The sequence below is a fragment of the Plecotus auritus genome (genome assembly GCF_963455305.1).
Source record: "Plecotus auritus genome assembly, chromosome: 2".
Classification (NCBI taxonomy): Eukaryota; Metazoa; Chordata; class Mammalia; order Chiroptera; family Vespertilionidae; genus Plecotus; species Plecotus auritus.
The window spans coordinates 23588935-23599387 of NC_137771.1; the positions used below are offsets into that span (position 1 = coordinate 23588935).

Sequence of the window (10453 nt, forward strand, 5' to 3'; positions counted from 1 at the left end):
CTCTCCAGCTCCATGGCTGCCGCCATTTTTGTTGAGATTTGTTTATCTTTTATAATTGAAACTTTGTAGCCTTGGGTGGAGGCCTGGGCTGGCTAGGGTGTGCAGAAAGCTTGGCTTCCTCCATTGCCGCAGAAACCCAAGCCTCCTGCTCGCTCCATGGCCGCAACCATCTTGGTTGGGTTAATTTGCATACTCACTCCTGATTGGCTGGTGGGCATGGCTTGTGGGTGTAGTGGAGTGATGGTCAATTTGCATATTACTCTTTTATTAGATAGGATTTAATCCTTGAGACAACCCTATGAGGTAGTTACAACCCTATGTTTTCATTTTAAAATGAGGAAATTGAGATACAGTACAGAGAAGTTAATTGACTTGCCCAAGGTCATAGAGACAGAGAACAATGATGCTAACATCCAAATCCAGGGGTCTGTGCTCTTAACCATTGGTTGTGCCCAGAAGAGCCTTCACATGTTTGGGAAAGGGGTCCTTCCTAAAAATTCCCCCTCTTGTGCTCTAGGGGTTTGATGTCTCATTGTTAGAAATCTCCATGGTTAAAGTTATTCAAATTTAGCTATAGCTCTTTGCTAGAACAAGATCTCTTAAGTGGAATTTGTCAAAACTGGTTCAATATTGTTTCTGTATAAATATCAAATGTAGAGATAATAAGAATTATTAATATCTTGGATCACAATTTCTGAGAAGTATACTTTCTGGGATTTAAAATATATATACCTTTCTCTAAAATGTTTCAATTATTTTGGAGAAACCAAGATGGTGGCATAGGTAAGCACCTAAACTGCTGCCTCGCACAACAATTTCAAAACTACAACTAAAAGACAGAACGGACACCATCCAGAACCACAGGAAAGCTGGCTGAGTGAAAATTCTACAACTAGCCAAAACCGGTTTGGCTCAGTGGATAGAGCGTCGGCCTGCGGACTGAAGGGTCCCGGGTTCGATTCCGGTCAAGGGCATGTACCTTGGTTGCGGGCACATCCCCAGTGGGAGGTGTGCAGGAGGCAGCTGATCGATGTTTCTCTCTCATCGATGTTTCTAGCTCTCTATCCCTCTCCCTTCCTCTCTGTAAAAAAATCAATAAAATATATATATAAAAAAAAGAAAATTCTACAACTAGAAGGAAAGAGAAAAGCTCACAGAGAATTGGAGGTACGGTAAAGGGTCTTTGTGCGCGCAGAGAGGAAGGGCGGCTGAGAGCCTGGCCGACTTTCTCTGGCGGAAGGGGGAAGGAAGCCCCCGACCACACTGAACCCCAGTTCTGACTGCACTGAACCCCAGTTCCAGGCGAGCCCCTGGGGACCCACGCTCTTACGGGGGGAGTCTGGACTCTCGGGCGGAGACTCGGGAACTGGGGAAGGCAGAAGTCTGAAGGTGCGCGCGTGTGCACAAGGGCAAGGCTGACGGGAAGCCAAGACTGAGACTCCACCCCATCCAAGCTGAGCACAGAGGCTATTGCAATTTGGCAAGTCTAATCCTATAAGGCTGTCTCCAGCACCGAACTTCTCCCAGCATAGACACAGCTGATCCTTACAGCCAACTGACCTGGAGGTCAATTCTTCCCAGTGATACCAACAACAATCAAGACTTAATTACAACAAGGCTGTACACACAGTCCACAAAGGGGTGCACCAAGAGTGTCCACCTCAGGTTAACTGGGGAGGCAGACCCACTGGGCCATATTGGAAACCTAGCACACAAATCTACCCTACCAACTCAGGGAAGCAGTGAAAATGCGGCGTCAAAGAAACAGATCACAAACGAAAGAAATGGAGGAAAACAAACGACTGGATATAGAATTCAAAACCACGGTTATAAGGCTTTTCAAGAATATTCTAGAAAAGGCCGATAAATATAACGAGACCCTCGAAGATATGAAAAAGGACCAACTAGAAATTAAACATACACTGACTGAAATAAAAAATATTATACAGAGACCCAAAAACAGACTAGAGGAACACAAGAATCAAGTCAAAGAATTGAAATACAAAGAAGCAAAAAACACTCAACCGAAAAAGCAAAAAGCAAAAAAAAAAAATCCAAAAAGTTGAAGATAGTGTAAGAAGCCTCTGGGACAACTTCAAGCGTACCAACATCAGAATTATGGGGGTGCCAGAAGAAGAAAGAGAGCAAGATACTGAAAACCTATTTGTAGAAATAATGACAGAAAACTTCCCCCACCTGGTGAAAGAAATAGACTTACAAGTCCAGGAAGCGCACAGAACCCCAAACAAAAGGAACCCAAAGAGGACCACACCAAGACACATCATAATTAAAATGCCAAGAGCAAAAGACAAAGAGAGAATACTAAAAGCAGCAAGAGAAAAACAGTTAGTTACCTACAAGGGAGCACCCATACGACTGTCAGCTGATTTCTCAACAGAAACTATGCAGGCCAGACGGGGGTGGCAAGAAATTTTCAATGTGATGAGTAGCAAGAACCTACAACCAAGATTACTCTACCCAGCAAAGCTATCATTCAGAATTGAAGGGCAGATAAAGAGCTTCACAGATAAGAAAAAGCTAAAGGAGTTCATCACCACCAAACCAGTATTATATGAAATGCTGAAAGGTATTCTTAAAGAAGAGGAAGAAGAAAAAAGTAAAGATAAAAATTATGCACAACAAATACATATCTATCAACAAGTGAACCTAAAAATCAAGTGAATTAAAAACCCGAGGAACAGAATAATCTGGTGAATATAATAGAATCAGGGGCATAGAAAGGGAGTGGACTGATAATTCTCAGGGGGTAAGGAGTATGGGGGGTTCATGAAGAGACTGGACAAACATCATACACCTATGGATGAGGACAGTCGGGGGGAGGTAAGGGCAGAAGGTGGGGTGGGAACTGGGTGGAGGGGAGCTATGGGGGAAAAACGGAGAAACAATTGTAATAATCTGAATAAAGATTTATTAAAATAAAATAAATAAAACTTAAAAAAAAATAAAATGTTTCAATTATTTTAAGTAGAATATAATTTTTACTAGTGGCCCGGTGCATGAAATTCGTGCACATTAAAAGGGGATTAATTAGAGGAAATAATTTAATATTGCTATTTGCCCTTCCTCTATAATAGAAGTGTCAGAGATGAGAGAAAATTAGTAAAATGTATATGAAAACCTTCCTCCTGTTAGAGTCTGGGGCGCACCATGGGACCCAGAGTCAAGTCCCCGCCCATCCACATGTGCCTCAAAATTGCGTGAGACCCAGACCCGGCCAGCCCCCCGCCCTCATTGGGCTAGATCCAGACCTGGCCAGTCCCACCCTTGTCAAGACCCGCCAGGCAGGGGACGTAGCCTCAGGTCCCCGGCCCAGACAAAAGCGGGGGGCATGCCTTGAGGTCCCCTGTCAAGCCCTGCCAGGTGGGGACATGGCCTGAGATCCCCTGTCAAGCCCCACTGGGTGGGGGAGCATGGCCTGAGGTCCCCCGTCAAGCCCTGCCAGGCAGGGGGGCGCAGCCTCAGGTCCCCCGATCCGGTACTGGGAGGGGGGCACAGCCTCAGGTCCCCCATCAAGCCCCACTGGGTGGGGGGTGCGGCCTGAGTTCCCCCAACCCAGCACTGGGGGTGCACCTTGAGGTCCCCCGTCAAGCCCCACTGGGTGGGGAGCATGGCCTGAGGTTCCCCGTCAAGCCCTGCCAGGCAGGGGGGCGCAGCCTCAGGTCCCCCGGTCCGGTACTGGGAGGGGGGCACAGCCTCAGGTCCCCCATCAAGCCCCACTGGGTGGAAGGTGCGGCCTGAGTTCCCCCAACCCAGCACTGGGGGTGCACCTTGAGGTCCCCCGTCAAGCCCCACTGGGTGGGGAGCATGGCCTGAGGTCCCCTGTCAAGCCCTACAGGGACGGGGGAGGATGTAGCCTCAGGTCCCTGCTGATTGCTCGTTAAGGCTCCTTATGGGAACTTGGCTTCAGCTGTGGGTGCAGCCATCTTTGTGATGGAGTGATGGTCAATTAGCATATTCCCTCTTTATTAGATAGGATTTTGTAATTTAAAAATAATAAAATATTTGATTGATTTAATCAATAAAATATGCCTTCTATGGTAGGCATCCTCTAAGATGCCCTCTGATTCTCCCTCTTCCTGGTTCTTAGATGCTTGTGTAATATCCTCCCTTTGAGAAACTTACTTCTCACTAACAGGATATGGCAACATGGAGGGGATGAATTTCTATGATGAGGTTGCAGAAAACTGACTGCTGTCTTGCTAGTACTCTGACTTTCTTAGCTTGCATGCTTTGATGAACTAAGCTGCCATGTTAGAAGGGCCCACATGGCAAGGAACTGAAGGTGACCTTCAGCCAACAGTCCTTGAAGAACTGAATGCTCCATGCACCCTGGACTGACTCGGCCTTGACTGCAGCCTTGAGAGAGATTCCTGACCTACAGAAATGGTGAGATGACAAATGTGTATTGCTTTAAGTCACTAAGTTTTAGGGTAATTTGTTATGCAGCCATAGGTAACTAATATACTTACTTTATAAAAGTAATGGATTTTTGAGACATCAATAAATCATCATACAAGTTAATATAAAATAGAAGGTCTAATATGATTGACATCAACAAATATCTGAAGTCATGCACATGTATAGTAACCACATCTGTGTCAGAACCATCTAAGGACCCTCAGTCTTTTGCAGTCAGGCTGCCTTTCAGGGAAGCAGTGGCTCTAGAGCAGGGTTGAGAATATGAGTGTTTGTGTGTTTTGTGTGGGGGTGTCTTTCACAATCAACACCCCCATTTTCAGGCCCAAAGTTGCCTTAGGACAAGGACAACCCAAATAGGGCTCTCGCAGAGGACAAGTCCCCCCTGTCAACCTGAGAAACCCCTTAGGAGAGACCTCTCTGTCCCACCATCAGACTGTCAACCATCGCAGGCTGGATTCCTCCTCCCCAGTGTCTTCCCCATCCTTACCCCCCAGCTCAGAACCCTGCTCAAAAAGGGACTCAGATGATGTGACAAAGAGGCCACCAGATGACACAAACTCAAGAATAGAATAGAAACACAAACTCAAGAAATGCATTTCTCTGCTCCAGTTTATTCATCTTGGTTCAGACTCAACATGCAAGAGCTAGACACAAGTCCCCAGGGTCACTGTCTCAGCCTCACTCCCCATTGCTTTCACCCACCCACCCACTTAGAGATAGAAAGAGCCCCCACATTTTACAGATAGGAAGACTGAGAGCCAGACTACTAGTATCAATGACCTCCATGCCACTGCTCACACATTAGGATCTTGCAACCTCTTGGCTCCCAGAAGCAAAACAGAGAGCTTGGCTACCTTAGTCTTTGGCTCTATCCAGAATTCACCAGCTCTCCACCTCACAGAGCTTCTGCTGGAGCCTGTCAACTCCCATTTAGAGGGAATTTCAATGATGAAAGGGGGTATGATTCAGCATCCTAAGAGTTTACAGAGGTAGGGCTGACCCTGCGCCCTGTTACCTCTTCAAAGAACTGTGGCTCCTCCTGGCACAGACCGTCTGATTTAAGGGAAAAGAACCAAACTAATTCAACATCCAGTGCTGCTAAATCCAGAGAGGCACAGCAAGTAGAGGCACAGAGACGCAAGAGAGATTTTACCCAACAGCCGGGGAACACCTTGTCCATTCCTTGCAAGCTTATTAGCACACATTTCTTTTCATCAGAAGCATAAATCAATATGGTCTGTAACAGCTCCTTTGCAGTGGAGAGGGGCTAGTTTGTGGTTTGTTTGGAACTGGCATTTAAGAATTCCCAAACTCCTATTTTTCACAGGGTTCTACCATTATCATCTCCACATCCCCATCTCCCACGTGCTGGGAGGCAGAGTTCAAGAGAGACAGTCCCTTTCTTCTTCTCTGATCCCACCCCCATCCCTGCCACGGTGTCAATCACCACCCCCAGCTCCCCTGCCTGATACTAATTCTCTACCAATTGCTCTGGCAAAATTGCAGCCAAAAGCCTTGACAGGCCAAAGCGGCTACTATCTACAGCAAATCCATGGTCAGGGACAACAGCCTTAGCAGAGCAAAATCTAGGAAGAGTAAGGGGAAGGCGAAGGAGGGGTGGCCTGGGAAACCCCAAGAGAACCTCTTTCCAGGAAGCAGTGGGGCCCTGTGGAGAAAAAAAGCTAGAGCAGGTCATGGGTAACATAGGGTGTGGATGGATGCCCCACATGTGCAATTGAATATATATTTGCACACCCTTGCTCAGCAGTCTGCCTGCAAATACATATTCCTAATAGACACTTCCCAGGCTTCACCAGCACACATGCACCCCTACTTATAGGCCTACACAGACAAGAGCTCACTCATATACACCCACCACAAGCCTCAACACTCAAACCTACCCATAGGCACACACTTCTTTTGTATGTGCAGTTGACCCATGAGCAATGAAGGTTTTAGAAGTGTCGATCCCTGAAACAGTCGAAAATCCATGTAGAACTTTTGACTCTCCAAAAACTTAACTACTAATAGTCTGCTGCTGACTGGAAGCCTTATGGATAACATAAATAGTCGATTAACACATATTTTGTATGTTATATGTTTTATACACTGTATTCTTACAATAAAGTAAACTAACCAAAATGTTATTACTCTCATACATACATACATAGATGGACACACACACAGGCCTGCACATAATTTAGGCTGTGTATATATACAGCACACATAAGCTGATGCCTGGCACATGTTAGCACATACATACTCACTTATGCTTACCTGCACTCATACCAGCTAATAATCATATACTTGTGCACAATCACACACATGCCTGCAAATATATACAAATACCCTTGCACCCCAGAGAGGCACACTCTTAGTCCTGGTCCTAAGGCCGGGATGGTGCTGCCTTATGTTGGAGACAGCGGATAAGCTCCTTTCGGTTGTCTAGGATGGTGTCGAAGCTCTCCTGAAGACGGGCCTGCTGGTCAACCAACTGATGCTGCAGGCCTCGGATCCACTGGAGCAGGGCCAGGCGGCGGTACATCACCAAGTGCATGTGGTGCTTCTCCTTCTCCTGCTCTTTGTACCGCTCTTGAGCCTGCAGCTTCTGCACAGCCTGGGCCACCGAGGGCAGAAGGGGATCTGAAGGCCCAGGGCTGTGAGGGGTCCCACAGGAAGGCTCAGGGCTGCTACTAAGGCTGTCAATGCTTAGGGAGCTGCTGGCATAGCCGTTGTCCTCCAGAGGGGAGCAGATTGTGCCAGCACTACTCATCTTCTCAGGCTCAGCTCTGGGGATCTCTGCTCCCTCTGGTGGGCTGCGGAGCTCCCCCTCAGGGAGTCCAGGGTCCTGAAAGGCCTGGTTGTCAGAGGGCAACTCGGAAGAGCTCCTCATCAGGATGGGCTCCACTTGGTCTGGCATCCCATGCCAATTCTCATTGGCGTCCTTGGCACTGGCCATGAAGTTGGAGTTGCTATCTGGATGAAACTCAGGTTGACATACTCCAGGAGGCGGCCCCCCCAGGAACTGGCCCCCCTCAGCTGCCTCTGGCTGGATGGCAAACATCTGGCCTGTAGAGGGGAAGCAGAAGAATGAGTCAGAGCAGGACAGGGTGGGTGTCCTGACAGAGTGGAGGCAACCAGCAAGCGAGCCTGGCTGCTCCTTCTCAGTCCCTTTCCCTGTACTCTGGTAACACCTCCCTTCCTGGTTTTCCTCCTCCCTTTCTGTCTGTTGCTTCTCAGTCTCCTGCACAGGTTTACCCTCAGCCCTCTGAGACAGGGTGTCTTCTCATTCTATGCACTTCTCCCTAGATGACCTCAGACTCTGCTGTAGCTTCAAGGAACATCATGTGTTGGTGACTCAGATCTGCCTCCAGCTCAGATCCAACTGCTTTCTAACCCTGCAACCAACCACAGGCTCCTCAGATTCTACGTGTCCAAACAGCTCTTCCTCTTCAGTGACCTGGGCAAAGTGGCCCCACTCTCCATCAGGCACTCTAGTCAGACACTTGAGAGCATCCTGGACCCCTCACTCTGCTTCTTTTCCCCATCTCATTGGCCACGAAATTCTGAGAGAAAAAACACACACCCTTTGTGTGTGTATGTACATACATCTCTCCTCACTTTCACTTGGTTTAGGCCATTTCTTACCTGGACTACTGACTGCCACAGCCTTTTCTCTGATCTCTCTGCCTCCAGTTACAAATGTAAATTTGATTCATCCTAGCTCCCTAAACCTCTACATGGCCTACAAGGCTGTGCTTCATCTGGCTCCTGCTCACCCCTCCAGACTTGCCTCTTGCCACTTTGCCCCTCCTGCCACACCAAACTGCTCAGAGATCTCAGAAATGCACCATTATTCTCCTCCCACAATTCCCTTGGCCTATGGTACCCTTCCTCTCCCCTCCCCTCTAAGGTCCTTCCTTCTCCACCCACAAATTCATTTTTTTTAAAAAAATTTTTTTTATTGATTTCGGAGAGGAAGGAAGAGGGAGAGAGAGATAGAAACATCAATGATGAGAGAGAATCATTGATTGGCTGCCTCCTGCATGCCCCCTCCCCCCCCAGGGGATTGAGCCCATAACCCGGGCATGTGCCCATGACCGGAATCGATCCCGGGACCCTTCAGTCCACAGGATGACGCTCTGTCCACTGAACCAAACCAGCTAGGGCACAAATTCCTTTTTATACGTCAAAACTCAGCTCAAATATCCCTCCCCCCTCTCTGATGCCATCCTGATTTTCTCCCCACTGCCCCAATATACACAAACACACACAGCTAACTGCCTTCCTCTGGGTCCCACTGCCCTGGGTACATTCTGTCTAATTCATGTTTGTTTCTTGTCCCCAACACATAATGGATGGTCAGTAAATGTCTATTCAATTTTTTAAAAACTCTCTTGTAATAGCAGCTTACAAATCCGGCTCCCTGACTAGATGGGGAACTCCTCTATCTATCCTCCATCATATTCCCAAGAGCCAGCATGGAGCTTGGCACCAGCAGGTGTCAGTCCAGACTTGCTGGGTGGTGAATGGGGGAGAGGGAGGCCTGCAGGTGGGGGAGAGGGGGGCCTGCAAGTGGGGGAGAGGGGGGCCTGCAGGTGGGGGAGAGGGAGGCCTGCAGGTGGGGGAGAGGGGGGCCTGCAGGTGGGGGAGAGGGGGGCCTGCAGGTGGGGGAGAGGGAGGCCTGCAGGTGGGGGAGAGGGGGGCCTGCAGGTGGGGGAGAGGGAGGCCTGCAGGTGGGGGAGAGGGAGGCCTGCAGGTGGGGGAGAGGGGGGCCTGCAGGTGGGGGAGAGGGGGGCCTGCAGTGGGATATCTCTGCTCAGGAAGAGCAGCAGGAGGCTCCTGCCGGCTGCCCAGGGCTGGCCCCGCTGGGTCCAGTTCCTTCCTCTGCCCAAGGAGGACCCCACCTCCCTATGGACAAGCCTCTTGGACTTTGCCTCCTTCCCTCCATACCTACTATCCTGTGTCCCTGCCCTTAACTTGCTCCATTTTGATGCCCTGGAGGGAGGACATACAATACTATTCTTACTTCCTCAATAACCCCCTTCTACCAAAAGTAGGGTTTCAATTGGCAAGAGGTTTCTACTGACCACATATCACTAGAATTAGAAAATCCGGGTATCAGTAAGAGTGAGAGATACTGTAAGTGACAAGGACCCTCCCCACATCCAGTAGAGGGCAGAAGTCCTGAGGTGGGGGTGGGGGTGGGAGTGGGGGTGGGGACGGGGGATGGTGTAGGGACCGTTCCTTTATAACCTTCAAACTCCCCGCTAAGCGAGGTGCCTGGAGATCCCCACCAAATGTTTCCTTTTTCCTAAACTTGGGCGGGGCCATGAAGGAAGCTGGGATGTGTTGGTGGTGGTGTTACGAACCGCAAGGGTCTCCAAGACGGTAAAATGGGAACCCAGACACCCCGGGATCAGGTTTTTCTCTCTAATCCGCAATTTGCCGGGGTTTGGGTGGGTGGTGGGGAGGTCGCTCTGTGAGGATGGGGGCGATGGGCCCCCCTCCCTGCCTAGCCTTGCAGGAGAGGGAGACTCCCGGAAGACAGAGAGTAGACACCATCCTTCCCTAATTTCCCCATAGGAGGCAGCTGTGCGTAGGCTCTGATTTCCCTCCAGCTCCCCCAACGCCTGCGGCTGAGCCCCAAGCCCTCCCCCTGGGCCCCCCGACTCACGGCCTAGAGGCGCCCGCCCCGGCACGGCCAGCTCTGGGTCCACTGGCCCCGCGACGGAAACTAGCCCCTCCGGGCTCGGAGTCTCTTGGCCTGGGCGTCCACGCGGGTCCGGCGTGGGGTGCGGGGTTCCTGAGCTGCGCTCCCAGCTCCAGGCGTGGACTGCGGAGCCGGCGGCGTCAGCGCGTGGGGCGGGGCGGCCTGGCCCACGTGGGCCGGTTCGGATTCCCGCGGAGAAGCAGAGCCCCTGGACCGCCTCCCCGCCTGCGCCTTCCGCAGCCTTGACCAAGGCCTTGCAGGTCCAGTATTAGTTCCTAACTGCCCTCACTGGGCTCCTCT

General features: G+C 50.0%; 1 protein-coding gene across 1 annotated transcript; it reads right to left on the bottom strand.

Annotated features, from left to right (window-relative positions):
- Positions 1-5032: 5032 nt before the first annotated feature.
- On the bottom strand, positions 5033-10453 carry LOC308241440 (UPF0500 protein C1orf216). The gene is made up of 2 exons (XM_080654868.1): positions 10118-10453; positions 5033-7509 (listed from the first exon to the last, which is right to left on the bottom strand). Exon 2 carries the CDS (start codon positions 7502-7504, stop codon positions 6827-6829), a length of 678 nt encoding a protein of 225 aa, XP_080510994.1. The 5' UTR covers positions 7505-7509; positions 10118-10453; the 3' UTR covers positions 5033-6826.

Bases quoted from the DNA above. Each gene is read 5' to 3' on its own strand.
- LOC308241440 (XM_080654868.1), bottom strand. From the start codon at position 7,504: ATGTTTGCCATCCAGCCAGAGGCAGCTGAGGGGGGCCAGTTCCTGGGG.